A 17,770-nucleotide genomic window follows, 5' to 3' on the forward strand; every position below is an offset into this window, starting at 1 on the left:
ACAGACTAAGACAGACTAAGACAGACTAAGACAGACTAAGACAGACTAAGACAGACTAAGACAGACTAAGACAGACTAAGACAGACTAAGACAGACTAAGACAGACTAAGACAGACTAAGACAGACTAAGACAGATATTTTTAAAACAAATTTAACCCTTTAAGGGCAAAAAAAAAAAAAGAGACTACAAATGCACTGCTGAAACAGATCTGGCAGGGAAGGGGTTAAAATTGATTTTTAATTCACTGCTGATACTTTTTCCAACTCTCTGGAACACTCTGCTGCAACAAACTATCACGATCTCTGTCTCTCTCGCCTCACAAAACGCTACAGAGGAGAGAGGGGCAGAGATCACTGTCAAAGTGAGTGTTTGTAACACCCACTTTGACAGCAGCCAATTGTGAGCGATCGCGGATCGCTCACACACCGTAATTGGCTGTTACTATCTGCCTGGGATGTCTGGCAGATAGTAACATCATTGTACTGGCAAGAGCGATCTTTGATCGCTTCCTGCAGCCCGTTTTCCGCTATGACGGTTCAGGACCGTCAGCGGTCCAAACGCACGTTTTACCGCTGACGGTCCTGAACCGTCCGCGGTCCTGAAAGGGTTAAAACAGTAAAACATATTACAACAATAATATAGACCATAAAAGTGCAGTTCGCTTGTAAAAAATGCGAAAAACGTCACTTTTACTTAAAATATCATCGTTGTAATACAATTTACCAGTTTGAAACACTAATATTTGAGTTCAGCGAAGTCTCCCGAATAAAACAGTACCCCCTATGTACAGGTTTTATGGTGTCTTGGAGAGTTACAGGGTCAAATATAGTGCTTGCGAATTAAATTCTCTGCACTTTCTCCCTGTGTTGTCAGGCATGTCAATCAAATTTTAATTAATAAAATCACACAATTACGTTAAAAAATTATTTAAATATACACGTAGAATTTTAATATATATGCATTTATAGGTATTTAAATTCTACGTGTATACTAATGTAATCTTTTATGTAATTATATGTATTTATCTATATATATATTTGCAGTTATTTGTATTTTATATATAGATAGATATATATAGAACGTCATTCTAAGTGTATTTTGTTACCGATATATATATATATATTAATAACAAAATACAGTTAGAATGAAATTACATATGCATATATAATTTATATAAAATTTTGTTTCAACATTTTATTTATTTATTTTAAATATACGTATTTATATAAATCTATTATATATATATATATATACATATTATATATGCAACATCATTCTAAGTGTATTTTAATATTAATATATATACTTATATTAATATTAAAATACACTTTGTATGACGTTACATATATATATATAATATGTACCGTATATACTCGAGTATAAGCAGAGTTTTTCAGCACATTTTTTGCATTGCCATAATACAGACAGGGGCTGTGGGGGCTGTCAGAGCTGTAACTTACCTCTCCTGCAGCTCCTGTCAGCTCTCTCCTCCTCCGTTCAGCACCTCGGTCAGCTCCCAGTGTAAATCTCGCGAGAGCCGCAGTGGGAGCTGACAGAAGAGCTGACCGGACGGCGCGGAGGAGGAGAGAGCTGACAGGAGCTGCAGGAGAGGTAAGTTACAGCTCTGACAGGCTCCCTCTCCCCCCACTGAACTTCCAATGCCACTGGACCACCAGGGAAGGAGAGCCCCCCTCCCTGCCATATATCAAGCAGGGAGGGGGGACGAAAAAAAAATATAATAAAAAAAAAATAATTCAATTAAAAATAATAATAACAAATATAAAAAAATTAAAATAGTTAAAAAAAATAAAATTGCCCACCCCCCACCACACACACACTGCATTCTCATACAAACACGCTGCACTCATACGCACACACTGCATTCATTATACACACACTGTAAATAAATATTCAATTAATATATTTTTTTTAGGATCTAATTTTATTTAGAAATTTACCAGTAGCTGCTGCATTTCCCACCCTAGTCTTATACTCGAGTCAATAAGTTTTCCCAGTTTTGTGGGGTAAAATTAGGGGTCTCGGCTTATACTCGATTATATACGGTATATACGGTATATATATATATATATATATATATATATATAAATATATTTAATTTATTTTTACACATGTTTTATTTTATTTTTACTTTCCCACCAGCAGGGGGACTGTCTGATATTTCAGACAGTCCCCCTGCTGGCAGATCCATAGCCAGCTATAGGGGGCCATGTGATCGCTCTTTGAGAGCGATCACATGGCACCTGGGGGCCTCATTTGCCGGAGGGGGGCTGCCTGGGCTCTCAGGCAGCCCCCCAGAAGAGGATCGCGGCAGAGGTGAGTACACCTCACCTCCTGGGGCTGCAAGCCGTTACGACGTACCATGCCGTCGCAACGGCTTTAAAAGCCCATTTAATGCGGGACGGCATGGTACGTCGTAACGCCGTTAAGGGGTTAAGCAGTGAAATTGCAGAGAATGATCTATACACTAAAACCGCTTTATTTAGCTAAAGTAATTTAGGTGACTATAGTGTTCCTTTAAACATATTTGGTGGGACTGTACAGGTTTGGACACTCAAACTTGAAATTGTAAACTTTTTGCGGATTTAAAATTGAATATTAATTTATCCCCAGAAAGATTTTTATTCCATTTAGATATACAAAGATAATTTATCCATTTTGGCTTTTGTCCATACATGTTTTGATGGCTGTTAAACTTTTTATCGCCAGAAGTGGAGACAGGAGGAACCTCCCTACTTAACAGAGATTAAGGCCCAAATCCACCCTCAAGACCTAATGGAAACGGTGGTATACTTTAAAGATAATAATATTGCTATCTATAATAAGATATGAGGAAATTGGTTAGATTATTGCAAAGAATAAAAGCCCAACTTACAGTATACCAAACCCCAGCATAGTTGCACCTTTTTCCTAAACCATTAACAATCTTTAGTCGAAAGTGGTTCTGAGTTAAATTAATTTAGTAAAAGAAATATCGGTCTATGTTTTTTGTGCTAGGTATGTTGTATAGAGTATGTATTATTTACTTCTATAGATTTAACCTTGTATAAGCAACTCATTTGGGAATATATGGATATCATAGCTAGCAATATTTAAAGATTTCCATTTTGAGGAATATTAGTTGGGAATTAAATTACAATGTCTCAATAAGCTTTGTGACTTGTTGTAATGTGAATGTTGTTGTTGAATCCAAATGTTTAACTCTTGTAAAAAAATAAAAAATAAAACATTTTTTTTAAAATATATCATTGTTAAAATCTATTTGGTGGGCAAGTTGTCTGGATAAAAAAAAAACAAAAAAAAAAAAACCCACGTTGAATGATCTTTATATTTCCTTATTTCACCCAATGGCTCCTCTCTTAGCAGCGACATACTTTTTGTAGAAGCCACAAAATATTTAGATTTCAAAGAATGGCAATCAGATTGTGATTCCTTATTTGCCATTTTAGTAGAACTCCCACCAGCCAATGGTTAACTGAATGAAGGGAATTATTTCTACGCCCATTGAGTTAACTATAGCATAAACATTAAGATAAAATTAAAATAGCCCATTCATTTGAAATGACCTGATTAGATGTAATTAAAGAGGAAACTCAGTGTTTGCTGTTAATTATCATGATTAGCAGTGCAGAACCCAGACAACCCACAAAATGCCTCAATGACTTACAAAAGGGAATTCTTGAGTTTTTCATATGTTCACCATTTTGAACTGCTATCTTTAAAAAAAAAATATTTTTTTTTATAATAATAATCAAACCTTACTTTATGTGTGTACCATAATACAAATAACAGTTTTTGAAGGATGTATTAAAAAACACAACACGTTTCTAGTTCCAGGTCTGTTATTAATTACAACCCCAAAATTACAACCCCAAAATGAAACAAGTGGAATCATCCATTTATACCCAGCCTCTGCTGTTCCTTGCCCTTCTGACACATTCTAGAATGTTTAATTTACCCTTCCTATGGTGTTACTACACATCTCTCATACCAGCTTTTCCTTACAGCCCATTTATTGCTTTTGCCAACACTCAAGACACCAAAACCACTACAGATTGTTATAGTGGTTATGGTGCCAAAAGCTCTCTGGGGTCCACCAGTCTTCTCAACTGCCTTCGCCCAAGAGCCAGAATTTTCTCAGCAGGAACTGGCTACTTCTCCTGAACTAAGCCCAGCATTGTTGGGCTTAGCGCATTGGCCGATAGAGTTTAATGTAGTGGTTATGGCAGTTGGATTGTTCTTTTATGACCAGGACCATCTCCTTTATAAAAAAAAAAAAAAAAAGGACATTTTTGGTGGGAGCATTGGCAGGTGCCGAGCAGCCAGTCATTCATGCATCCATTAATGGGACCATGCAAATCTATGCTGTTTCCATCTTGTGCTTTCCACTTCTTGATATTAGCAGTTGATAATCACAATCAATATGTATATAAAAAAAGTGTAAAAAGTGTGAAAGAAATGCAAATTTAAATATTTATTAAATATATACAATTGTAATGCTTTGGAAAACTAATAAACATACTATATATAGTAAAAATGTGCAATTAAAATTGGCTGAAGATAAAATAAAGGATCTCTTGGCATACAATACTGATAATTTAGACGGGAACATTCCATTTTTATGGAACACTAGAATGCAGAGATGTCCAGCTTTGGCTAGAATTCCCATTTTATGATGCTTGGCTACAAATAATTACTTCATCTCATGGTTGCCTGGCAGGAAACGATGGGAAATATAGACCAACAGCTGGAGGGCAGAGTTCAGACACCCCTGCTATAATGCAGGGCACACAAGGCAGATACAGAACACCAGCCCATCCTAGTACAATATGAAGATAGAAAGCCTGAGATGTTTTTGAAAGTTCCAATAATGCCTTCAACAGACTGTGTGAATTTTTTTTTACATTTTAATAATTCTATTTAAAAAAACAAAAAACATACATAAAAAAAAAAAAATCAGTGCTTTTTTCTTTTTACATCTATCAATACTTAACAGATTGCGAGCACTGTATATTGTAATATGTCACAGACATGCTAGGTGTATGCACAATATTGTTTGCCCAGACGGTGCACACTTAATTGCATATTATGTTCTTTGTGCCAATAGATTCCATGCACTGTTTGTCTTACACAATTATACATCCATATCTGAAAACTGGGTTTGTATTAAGAATTGCTAAAACCACTTAAATCAGAAGATCTGAGTATGAGCACCCCCCGATTACCAAAATGTTGCTGTTGTTTTTCCTGTTACAGATGGGAATCTTTGACAAGACTAAATTTATTTTGGCATGTTTATCAGTCTGATCTATGTTGCATCTAGTTCAAGCAATCTGTAAGTCGCACATGCTGAAACATCGTGCATATTAAACTGACAGTTACAATGCCAAAGCAGATATATTTCACAGATATTTGTTTAAAACTATCATTAGCACTGGATAAGCCACCTTATTTTAAAATTTTATGAAATAATTACAGAGAGGTTATTTTGGTAATTTTGGCTACTTAACTATATTCAATTATATGTACACAATTCAAATGTTTAATGAATGCTTCTTGTATACAGTAAAATATATTTAATGAATTTGATGGACCAAATGGAGGATATTTGAAGCTTGCTGCTAATCTTCTCTATTTTTGTTTAAAAAAAATCTTTGGTTTCTGACAGCATAATACAAACAATACGGATTAGCAGCTCTTAAAATGGGGGACAGAAATGATACTGGATGTGTTCTGCCTAAAGCCACACAAACATGGCTTCAACAATATGCCAAAACGCAGCCTCAAATGTCAGTCTATTGGGGCATGTAGCCACCACGCCTCACAATTTGTGGCAAATAGCTTTTTAATCCTCCAATAACATGATCCACTTGTGAATCTGCTGACTGTTCTTCAGGACATTTAATGACTTCTTGAAGACCATTTTCTAGGCGACCCCCATCTATAGTCGAGGTCTCTAGTCTGCCTGTGACTTCTTCTGGACTGCAGTTCTGTTTAAAATATTGACTGGCAACCACTGGATGGTCTTCTCCCTCTACAGGCTGTTGGTCATCAGGTCTTTCTTCAGACTCCAAAAGTGGTTGCGTTGATTCGGATCTTGAAAATACATGTGGAATCACTGTTGTTGGCTGCTGGTCTCTATATCCACTAATGATAACAGAGGAATACTGCACAGTGCTGGATGTGGTTTGAGCAGATTCAACCCCATCACCATCAGATACACTCAGCTGAGGAGATGACATACACGAAGAACCCCCAATACCACTACTTAAGCCTTCAGATGTGTTCTTCTTCAGTGGATCCATGGGTTTTATATCCTGTTCATTGTATGAATTCTTTTCCTCCGATACTTCCACCACACTGACATCAGTAAAACTACCATCTTGGAACAGGCTATTTTTGGGGTTGAATTCATGCTGTAAAGAAGAGAAAAGGATTGCATGTTATGTTATAATGTAACTTAACATTCAGCACACTATGCCTGGGCTAATTAATATGGTGCACATTCTAAGCCCACATTAGGAGAATTCACTAAACAAGTTATAATAGACACCCACCTATGTCCATATATTTAGATGCATTTGGTGGAAGGCAGTGACACTGTGATAGTGCCAGGGGAACTGGACATTTACTGACATGATGACGATGTGGGAGGGGCAAGAATTGTTTCAGGTGACTGAATTGCCTCAGAAAAACAGGTCATCCCTCAGCATGGTATGGGCGTCAGGATCGTGTATGCACGCCTGTAACCATATTTCAACTCTTTGATCACCACATATAGGTGAGATAAAGGGGAAGGCCACAAAACCAACAACCACGTTCTATTATCAAGAAAATGGGCATCCTCATCTGCCCACCCATTCTATAATTAAAACAAGATTATTTTACCATCTTAAGTAAAGAGTAAGTGGCTGGGTACGCAGAATAATCATGGAATGCACGAACTGGAGGTCCTTGCAAAGGCTGCCAGAATAGCATTTATGTGATCGTTCAACGACATTCAGAAATAGCCCAGTGATTAGTATGTTAAAAAACACTTCTGGCAGGTGACATACAATGTATGTCACTATGGGGTAAAACATAGAGTTGATGCTACAAGGTAACATTGCCACATCAAAACAGGATTCTCCTGCAAGCTGTAGTCCTGGTTCATAGGGGAAAGAAAATTGTACATGTAAAGTTAATTTCTTACCCTACTTGGAGTTTGAGGAGACCACTTTGCAATGTTACTCTTTGAAGGATCTGGAACATTTGGCCAAATGTGTTTTTTAATCCTAGAATGCAAAATGAATAAGGGGGGAAAAAAAAGTGAAAATTGAAAATATATTTTACACAGCATATCTTAGAAGTGAAAAACGTTTTTTTAATACAAAAATAGGAAATGAATATCTATCTATCTATCTATCTATCTATCTTGCACTCAGGCTTCAGAAGTTTCCAAACCGGGTGCAATACCAGGGCTTAAACATCCAAATAGTAAAAGTAGTTGGCTGCACTCTCGGATTCCAATAACATAACTTTTACTCCAGCTTCCTAAAACAGATCAACGTTTCAGTCCACAAGACGGACTGAAACATTGATCTATTTTAGGAAGCTGGAATAAAAAAAGTTATAGATTATTGGAATCAGAGAGTGCAGCCAACTACTTTTACTATTTGGATGTTTAAGCCCTGGTATTGCACCTGGTTTGGCAACTTTTGAAGCCTGAGTGCAAGGCAGACACAGACACACACACTTAAAAGGTCTATGGAATGAAAATTCATCTCTTTCGAGTAGAACTTCATCCCTGGTTAGTGTGTCTTGGACTGTCCAGGTGTGTATGCAGTTGAGAGTACATGTTAGGCTTGGCAGGAAGCATAGTACTTGAACTTTTGAGCCCTGCAGTTCAATACAGCATTGCAGAGATAGGCAACCTTCGACATTCCAGATGTTGTCGACCACATCTCCCTTAATGCTTTGTCAGTATTATAATGGCTGTAACATCATTATGGGAGATGTAGTCCACAACATTTGGTGTGCTGAGGTTTACCTACCGCATGCTGTAAGGAATAGAAAAGTGCCACTGTGTGGTTACAACATTTGGAACAAGATATAAAAGTCAGGTATAGCTAGGATAAATTTGTGTGACTAATTTTAAAGGGCTGTAAATCTGAAGATAAAATGTGTGTTGCTTAGCAGAAAGCAGCTTGCTTGCACATAACGCAAAGTCTTGTAGCGGACCATAACCTCCCAAAATGACTGTAAATCGAAAATAATCACTCAATGTATCAGTGTTAGCCAGTATCTGTATTTTTTTATTTTTGGATGTTATAAATTAAGAGTGGTTTAGTAAAGCTAAAGAAGTTGGGACAATGGTTTACAATAAGCACTAGCGTCAAAGCATTTGAGTCCTCCATTGAATCTAGTTTCAGAATGTGTGGTGAATATGGTAAACTTTATAAAAACTCGGCCAGTGAAAGCAAGGTTTTTCAAACAATTGTGTGAAGACATGGGATCTGAATACACATCTGTTGTACTATTGCCACTCACGATGGCTCTCTCGTGGCAATGTTTTGTTCCGTACATATTGAATTACGGCAAGAAATCAACATTTTTCTTAAAGAAGAAAAACACAAGCATGCCAACCAGTTTGTGAAACTCGATTATTTGGTGAAACTAACATAAGTTAAATGCATTGAATCTCTCCCTGTCGGAAGGTAACATGCACATTTTTAAATTATCCAAGAAGATTTCAGCTTTCAAAAAAAGAAAAATTACAACTATGGAGAAGAAAAATGAAGACGGTGGCAAAGATTGCTTCCCATTGTTACAGCAGTTAGCATAATCTAAAATCTGTTGTTGAAGATCATCTATCACATATTATCCAGTTTTTCAAAAATACTTTCAAGAAGAGGAGATCGACAAATTTGCATGGATTCAAGACCCATTCAGAGCCAAAGCTCCATCTGAATTTTCTTCTGCGGAAGAAGAAAAGCTTATTGAGCTGTCTTGTGACAATAAGCTCAAGGTAAAATTTGGCAGCATGGCGCTTACTGACTTTTGGCATTCAGTAAAAGATGAATATCCACTGCTTAGTGGTAAAGCTCAGCAAATCTTAATTCCTTTTGCAACATCATATTTATGCGAAGCTGGGTTTTCGGCGGTCGCTGTGATAAAAAGCAAATACCGTGCAAAAATCAACGTGGAACAGGAAATGAGAGTGGTTGTATCCACTTTAACACCAAGAGTTGGAAAGATATGTAGTGAGCAACAGGCTCATCCGTCTCACTGATTATTTCCATCAAAAAATAGTTTGTGCTTACTTACAAATTAACTTATTGCTACATCTGGACATGTCTCCAATATGTTCTGGTTTCTCATTAGCGAGGAGCACGTTTTTCATCTTTATTATTTTCCTTTAACTCCACAACACCATGCTCAAGATCTACGCCATGCATGTGTTTTGTTTAAACGTTGTTTTTCTTTGATTTGCTTCCACGCATGTATTATCTCATTACTTTTATCTTTAGTGTTGTCAAGTCATGAAAATATAATCGTTACTAAAGCAATATTAGCTTGGATCATGTATCTGAAATTACCTTAGTTACTTGACCGTATTTTATTTTAAAATGTGGCTTGCATTATCTGTGACCTATTGTTTTAAATTAGTTGGTTTCTGGTCTACTGTACATTGTCATTTCTATACAAAAATCACTGTTTTAAAAGTGAGTTGCATGTCATTTTTTTTGCCTCACTAAAAAACTTTATTGACAAAAAAAAAAAGTTAGATTTTTGTGATGTTTTCTGTTGAAGCTTTCAAAATAAAAGATTTTTGCTGGTTCCTTACGATTTTATACATTTAAGTGTAAAAGGTATAATAACAGATAATGGTCGTGTTTGCAATCATCATACACCTTCCAGCATTTCACACTACTAAGGTGTCTTTAAAACTACAATAAATGTGTGCAGACATCCCGCTGTGTGAATAGGATACATGTTCTTGTTCCAATTTACATTTTACTTTTAAAATGTAATAAAAAGTCACTAAAATGTACTCAAAACAAGCTTGTCCTTGGCTATACCCCCACTCACACCCACAAAACTAAATGTTTCCTTCTTTACCCGTTTGAAAGTGGAGGTATGATAATACTTTAGTATTATTGATAGGCAGTGGGGCCTGTTAGTTATCGGGGCCCATGAGGCAGCAGGGCTACAAGAAGATGGGGGTCAGCAAGTAGGTAAGTAAACAAGAATGGAGCAGTTCGCATGTGGCATGCACAACTTTATCCCCCAGATTATCTGTATAGTGCCAGTATATACCGCACGACTGTACATACACAACCTAGCACTTTAGTTTTGACTTGGGGTGCCTTGGAAAACTATTGACACTAAAAAGTTTGGGAACCACTGGTCTAGTGAATAACCCTGATTATGGTTAAACAAAAACAAAACAATTCAGCTGTGGGATTAATGTATGCTTACAGGTCTCGTTTGCTGAAGCATGTAATGGCTCCAGCCAGCACGAATACTAGAAAGATGATACAAGAAGTCACCACAATGGCTTCGATTTCTCCATTGGCTAGTGAAAGGAAAAACAAAACGTGAAGACATTATATCCAGTTATCATACTTACATCAATAATTTGTTTTAACTTTTGTGTTAAACACATCCTTCAGAAAGGTCAATCATTTTAGACAGATATTAGAAATTACTATCCACATATTACTAGTTTATTTTGTACATATTTTCTTATTATTCTACTTTAACACAATGAGCCATTAAAACTAACCGAGGGCAACCGTAGCAAAATAACAAGGACCACACAATGTATTTATATAGTAAATTAGAATACCTCCAGTATCACCAAGCAGAGCACCATAAAACATGACCAATGTAGACGTGTGTTCCGTTAGGGTAAAGCCCAGAGAAAATAGAATTTCTCTCTGATAATACCGTATATACTCGAGTATAAGCCGAGTTTTTCAGCACATTTTTTGTGCTGAAAAACCCCAACTCGGCTTATACTCGAGTCAGAGTCTGTATTATGGCAATTTGCATTGCCATAATACAGACTGGGGGAGAGGGGGGCTGACAGAGCTGTAACTTACCTCTCCTGCAGCTCCTGTCAGCTCTCTCCTCCTCCGCGCCGTCCGTTCAGCACCTCGGTCAGCTCCCAGTGTAAATCTCGCGAGAGCCGCGGCTCTCGCGAGACTTACAGTGTGAGCTGATAGAGGAGCTGACCGGACGGCGCGGAGGAGAAGAGAGCTGACAGGAGCTGCAAGAAAGGTAAGTAACGCTCTCTGCAGCCCCCCCTCCCCCCCACTGAACTGCCAATGACACTGGACCACCAGGGAGTAAGAGCCCCCCTCCCTGGCCAGCTAGCAAGCAGGGAGGGGGGACGAAAAAATAAATAAAAAAATAATAATTAAATAAAAAATAAGAAGAAATAATGAAAAAAAAATATTAAAATAATTAAAAAAAATAATAATAAATAAAATAATAAAATTGCCCACCCCCCACCACTGCAACACACACACACACTACACTCATACACACACACACACACTGCACTCATACACACACACACACACTGCACTCATACACACACACACGCTGCACTCATACACACGCTGCACTCATACACACGCTGCACTCATACACACGCTGCACTCATTATACACACACTGTAAATAAATATTCAATTAATATATTTTTTTTAGGATCTAATTTTATTTAGAAATTTACCAGTAGCTTCTGCATTTCCCACCCTAGTCTTATACTCGAGTCAATAAGTTTTCCCAGTTTTTTGGGGTAAAATTAGGGGCCTCGGCTTATATTCGGGTCGGCTTATACTCGAGTATATACGGGTATATTGATTGCCTGTGGGGGATTTCAGTTATGATGGGTTTACTTTAAAGGTGATATGAATAGAACTAAAAATTTAAAATAAATCACGTTTATAGTACACCAAAGCAGATGAGAAACACACAGACACTTTCAACCTCCCACATGGAGCTCACCAAATCTGAGTGTTGTGAATGTAAATACAGCACCATCCCTTTGTCCACCTTCCGTATACGCAGTCATGCGGACAGAGTAAAGTGTATCACCCTCTAATTGCGAAAGGGTAAATTCTGAGTCAGACTGGTTTATTTTCAATGCTGAAAAAAAAAAAGAGGGAACATTGCAGATGTTATGTCACCTGGTCGAATTGTGCAATTCATTGCTTTTCACATTGTTCCTAAAAATGCACAGATATTCAAAATTTGGTTAAAATTTGGTTAATCAATGAAAGGCTTCATATCTACTCCACTTGCCATGAGTTGGAAGACATGAATGTTGCAGTTTTCACTCACAATAATGAATATTAAACAAAAGTCATCTGGAAATTGTGCTGCTGGGTCAGCACCAGGCAACTTAAGTCACACAACTTTCAAATATCCGATCTTTAAAACGGGGTTTTAAATAATATGTTGTAAAACCCCAGCACAATACTTACTAGTTTCATTCCCTTGGCTGGAGGCGTACGTCAGAGTGTAGTATTTTATGAACCCATTTCGTTTATCCAGAGGCACTGGACTCCACACCAAGATTGCGCTGTGTTTTTCTACATCCTTGGTCCGAACACTGGGACCTTCAGAAGGAGCTGCAAGCAATTGGTTACATTGTATAAATACAGCAAACCGATAAAAGTAAACAGTGCACAATAAGTGCACTATTATAGATTTAATTTAAGGATTTACTTCTAAATGTATATGTTACTGCACAATAAACCATCTTAAATGAGATCACTCTAAAAACGGATCTTGATATAAGGCTTAAAACCAACACTACAAGCAATGCCTCCGATATTAAAACACAAACTCCTTGGGGTCGTGCAGCTTATATTATCCAAGGACAATGTGATTTTTGGGAAATAGACTAGCACTCCTTCCTTCTTTCAATAGGTGGAAACTTCGTGCCTAAGTTCACTTTTACTTTTAATTCATGAAGCTGCACTTTACTCCCAATACATGGGATAATCTAAGGGGGGAGGGGAGAAATATATACATTTGGTAGTGCAATCTTTGCAGCCCATTTGCGATATTGCCTCTTTTTTTATTTTTGAACGTGTTTAAACTGTGAGCATGCAAAACTTTAAGAATAATGTAAAGGATAAGGAGAAAGCAGGTAATGTTAAAGGACATGGAATGCCTAAGGCAATTAAGGTTTTACCAAGGAAGGAAAGTAACAGACATCATGTGCATCACTTGCATTAAGCCAATAGGAACGTCTGATATATGAAGCATGAGACAATTACATTTACATACCTCCCTCCTTAAGATACGCCTCCGCGGATACATAACTGACACGGCCATCATTGTACAATGGGAAAACTTTGATCAAATAGCATTTAAAAGGTTCAAAGTCGCCTAACAAGAAAACAAAGATAATAGTTAGATAGGGGATTAACAGCAGGATGTACAGAATGAGATAAAAGATAAATATCAGTCAGCGGGAACTCCATAAAACTACAGCATCAGTCACTATACAGGAGATACTTTATGCTTTTATTTTTGTGTTTTCAATTGTATTTTTATTTGTAATCTGCCACCCTGCATGTTTATTTCCAGCGCTTCCTGTTATTCACTGAAGTCTGGTTACCACGCTGGCTATGGAGATACGCTTATGTTTATCTACTATCTTGTAAATGCAATGTTGTGCAATAAATTTGTAATTTTTTTTTTTTTTTTTTTTTTTAAATACCATCTGCACTTTACGCTTTCCTTTTTTCCCCACAATCCTGAGCCATCAAGAAGACTCCTCTGAAGACTATTCATCTACACTTCCTGAGCCTATTTGAAAGGGAGACATGCCTAATTATACATGTATCTAGTGAGTTCTCTACCACCCTCACCCTGCCACTTATATTAAAGATACTGCATCATATATATTTTTATTTATTTTGCAGAATATCTTGTATATATTTATCAGTAGGTTGTATATAACCTTTATTATTCACCTATTTAATCTCTCTCTATGTATATCTATCTAGAATTATATATATATATATATATAGAAGGCGTATGCCTGAAGTTGTGGGAGGGATTTTAAGCCTATTTAAACCCAGCAAACCCCTTACTTACCTGTCCTCGACGATTTCGGAAATTCCTCTTCCGGGTAGCGCAGACCTCTGACGTCATTTCCGCCTCGACACGAGTACACGTTCAGCATGTTCCAATCGTGAGTACTTTTCGGCAAACGCAAACTTTTTGGACGAAGCCACCAGACGTGATGGCAGATATTTCAATAGGACCAATCTATTCTTAGAAACTAGGCTCGCAGAATCAAATCATACCATGTGTTTAATTTCAGTCTGTTGCCGTGTCAGATCCGCCCTGTCGACAGGATGCTCATGTGGCTTAAAGACTTAGCAATTTGCCTCATCTATAGAATCTTTCACCTGACAGTCAAGTAATTTGTAGCTAAAGTAGGTAATCAAGTTCATATTTTCCTTAACCAAAGTAAAGCCTATGATTATATGGAGACTTCCACTTAGACAGAGTCTGGTAGTGAATGGTAGGTGTCAATGTTTGTTGAAGCATTCAAGTAGTTTCACGTTGTAAGCTAAATTACTGATTCACGGAGCTTTGTCTAGTCAATTAAAGTCACAGGTCTGGGTGCAATTGGGCAATACATTTGCAAATATCCCTAAGCACGCAACCTTCTTCTGACTCATTAGAAATTATCAACGTCAGCTTTTGTCTGCTTGAGCCATACGTATAATTTTCGTACATTCCGTCTCGGACTGCTTTCTTATGGATTTCGGCTTTTTACTGAAGCCCAGTCTATCCAATGCTAGTGTCAACTACAGCCATTGCATAATTAATCTTGTTTCATGGGTATGAACTTTAAGTTTTTTTTTTTTTTTTTTTTTTTTTTCATTTAAAATTATGTTTATTTACTTTGCGTGCAATTTTCTTATAAAACAATTAAAGAAACAATACAAAATGATGTCATGTTTAGGCATATGATAAGCTGCACTGAAGTATGTGATAATTTTATTGTTAAATGTAATTAAATTATTGGATTAACTAAAGTAGCACTAGAGAATTAGGAATGCAAACCTGTATTCCTATCACTATAGCGTTCCTTTTCTAATAATTCACCCCTATTGACATCTATCCTCCTTTCACATGGAGGAGATATGGCTTCCTGTGCTGATGGCCAATCCAATGCCCCCCACATCAAGTGCTGTGTGCATTCAAGGCTTTTAATAGGAAAGGATGTATTCCAGTGTTTTACTGGCCAAAGGATGTGTTTAACGCTTCAAAGTAAACATTGCTCTTTTTGCAGAACGGTTAAACATACAGGACCACTTCACTGAGCTGGGTAACCTGAGTACGCCTTTTACATAAGACATTTGTATAGATTTTTTTTTTTTTTTAATTCTTTATTTTTGCGTGCATATGATTCACAGACATTCTGTCAATGCCCCAACAGCAGTGACAAACAAGTGATTATTAGACATAGCGTAACATTTAGAAGGCATTTAAGTATGTAGCACACATTTTTTTTTGTGTAATGTAGATTTCAGGTGAGATCTAACTTGCACATTTGTTTATGTAGTGGTTCAGGATCTCCATAGGATTACTTAAGCGAGTATTGGGATGTATGTTTAACTGTTTGTACAAACCATCAGTAGAGTAGTGTAGTCTAGAGTTAATCGTATGTGTCAGGTTAGCATTGTGGTACATGAGGTGTAACTGCAGATTTACTTACTGACATTTTGTGGAGCGATAGGGTAGCAAGCTTAGCTAAGGTAAGTGTGCAGGTAAGGTACAACCAGGCAGAGTGGAGCGTACTAGGTTGTCAGCATTAGGCATAAAAAGAAAACTAATTTAATTCAAGCAGTCCGCAGCAGATGATATGTTCAGCGGTGACAGCAGCTGTGAAGTGGCGTAAGTCCTCGTGGAAAGTGGGCTACGGGCCCCTGGTATCGTGAGTCAGCCCATGCCCTGTGTCGGTGCAGTCGGGGTTGCCAGATCAGAATGCTAAGGGAGTCTCTGGGGACTTAGAGTTGGTACAGCAGACACCGAGGTGGGAAGTTGATGTGAGCCCTCTGCCGCCATTTCAGGGGTGCCTCTGTGTGGCTGCTGCAGGGCTGTTAGTCGACAGGCCTTGCTTTGCTCGTGCCGCTTGTTTATTTTCTTCCTAAATCTGCTGCTCCCATCACGCTGATGTCTTCCCCGCGTGGTTGTTCGTTTCGGTGAGCGGCTTGATTGCTCTTCTCTGGAGCCCCGTCGCGTAGGAGCTGGTGGAGCCGGTCTCAGCGGGGCCGCCATCTTAAGGGGTAGGCCTCTGGTGCGCTCCGTTGTCCATCCTCCATACCTCTCAGGCCCCTTGTAGTGGGGACCGGGATGACCCCCCCGGTCCAAGGGGGGGGGAAACGGGGCCGGCAGGCGTCTCAAGATGTCGGCTTGCGGTGTCCGGGAAGGGAGACAGGGCAGCGGCCGTCTACCCCGCATCCCACCCGAGTAGGCCGCGGCCCCCAAAGCCTCTTACCCCCTTCTGGGGTCCTGAAGCTCCCGATCTCGGGGTCCGCCACCCCGTCCACAGCCGTGGGCAGGTCTCCTGGGCTCTTTGCGAGTGTCCGGGCTGTGTTAGTAGCCTGAGAGGCCAGATTGCTCCAGAGCCTCTCCTGCATGCGACCGGTCAGCATGGCGGGCCGCCCCGCCCCCCCGAACTTTAAGTTTTTAAGGTTTTGTGCTTAAAAAAAAAAAAAAAAAAAAAAAAAAAACTCGTAATAGCACAGGTCTCTTTTCCAGGCTGCAAGTGGTGAATGCTCTGCCACCTGACGGCTAATTGGTGTGAGAGCTACTTCACTGTGGCGCTCATACACATAGGTTTGCACCAAAATATAAATCCCGGGGATGATACCCCGCTCCCCCTGCCCAAAGGTGACATCATGTATTTTGCATGACGGTTGCATTTTATATACAGTTTAATAGATTTTGAAACCTTATTCAATGGAACGGGAGACAGAATGAGACCGAGAAACCTGACATTGATTTACCAGTGTGGACAACAGAGTCCCATAAATACAGACATTTCTTCACGCACATGTCACCTGGATTACCCAAACTGTGCTCGGTAGTTTATTTGGCTAATGCAAACAATTGTTCACTATGAAATCCACATGCCTGAGCATATTTGACAGCTTTTGCATCAGGAAGGTTCCCTATTATAGGAGAGCTCAACAGTCATTTGTCACTGTCGTAACTTAACATGTTACACTGGATAACAAATAAACATTCTTCCTCTGAAACCAGCTTGATCATTGCATCCACTCTGCTACATGACTGTTTAGTGTTAGTCAGTCTATTTCGGTTTTTTTCAGACTTAAGGAAATAAATGGTCATTGACATACCTTGCTACAGTACGTAGGGTTCCCGTCTCAGTCTGGTTAGTAAGATTCCTTTCTAAGAAGGACGTGGATATAGATATTTCAGGCTAGCTCTCATTCATTACCGCTGCTCTAGTACCTGGTTTTATGCATTACATGATGGGTACAACAAGCACTCGTACATGGTTATTCGTCAGGTACACTTTTCATTATTTCTTGAAGCTTCATTAACCAGTTGATGTTCAGTCTATTTCATGGTATGCTTGTTTACGATATTTCCGTCCTAAATAAATAAACGGCTAGTATATAGGTATACTGCATAATGAATACCCAATGGCTACATGGCTAGGGATTTCACTCGATACGTGTATCTGTTCCCCTCTCTC

General features: G+C 38.5%; 1 protein-coding gene across 1 annotated transcript in view; it reads right to left on the reverse strand.

The window, feature by feature from the left end:
- Positions 1-4,475: 4,475 nt before the first annotated feature.
- Positions 4,476-17,770, reverse strand: part of IL6ST (interleukin 6 cytokine family signal transducer) — a 65,153-nt gene continuing 51,858 nt past the window's right edge. The window contains exons 11-16 of the mRNA XM_063454039.1: positions 13,309-13,410; positions 12,498-12,644; positions 12,019-12,159; positions 10,481-10,577; positions 7,212-7,293; positions 4,476-6,435 (exon numbers count right to left, since the gene is read on the reverse strand). Of these exons, the coding sequence (XP_063310109.1) occupies positions 5,815-6,435; positions 7,212-7,293; positions 10,481-10,577; positions 12,019-12,159; positions 12,498-12,644; positions 13,309-13,410 (1,190 nt within the window). The 3' untranslated portion in view covers positions 4,476-5,814. The remainder of the gene's footprint in view (positions 6,436-7,211; positions 7,294-10,480; positions 10,578-12,018; positions 12,160-12,497; positions 12,645-13,308; positions 13,411-17,770) is intronic.

The sequence above is a fragment of the Pelobates fuscus genome, chromosome 5 (genome assembly GCF_036172605.1).
Source record: "Pelobates fuscus isolate aPelFus1 chromosome 5, aPelFus1.pri, whole genome shotgun sequence".
Classification (NCBI taxonomy): domain Eukaryota; kingdom Metazoa; phylum Chordata; class Amphibia; order Anura; family Pelobatidae; genus Pelobates; species Pelobates fuscus.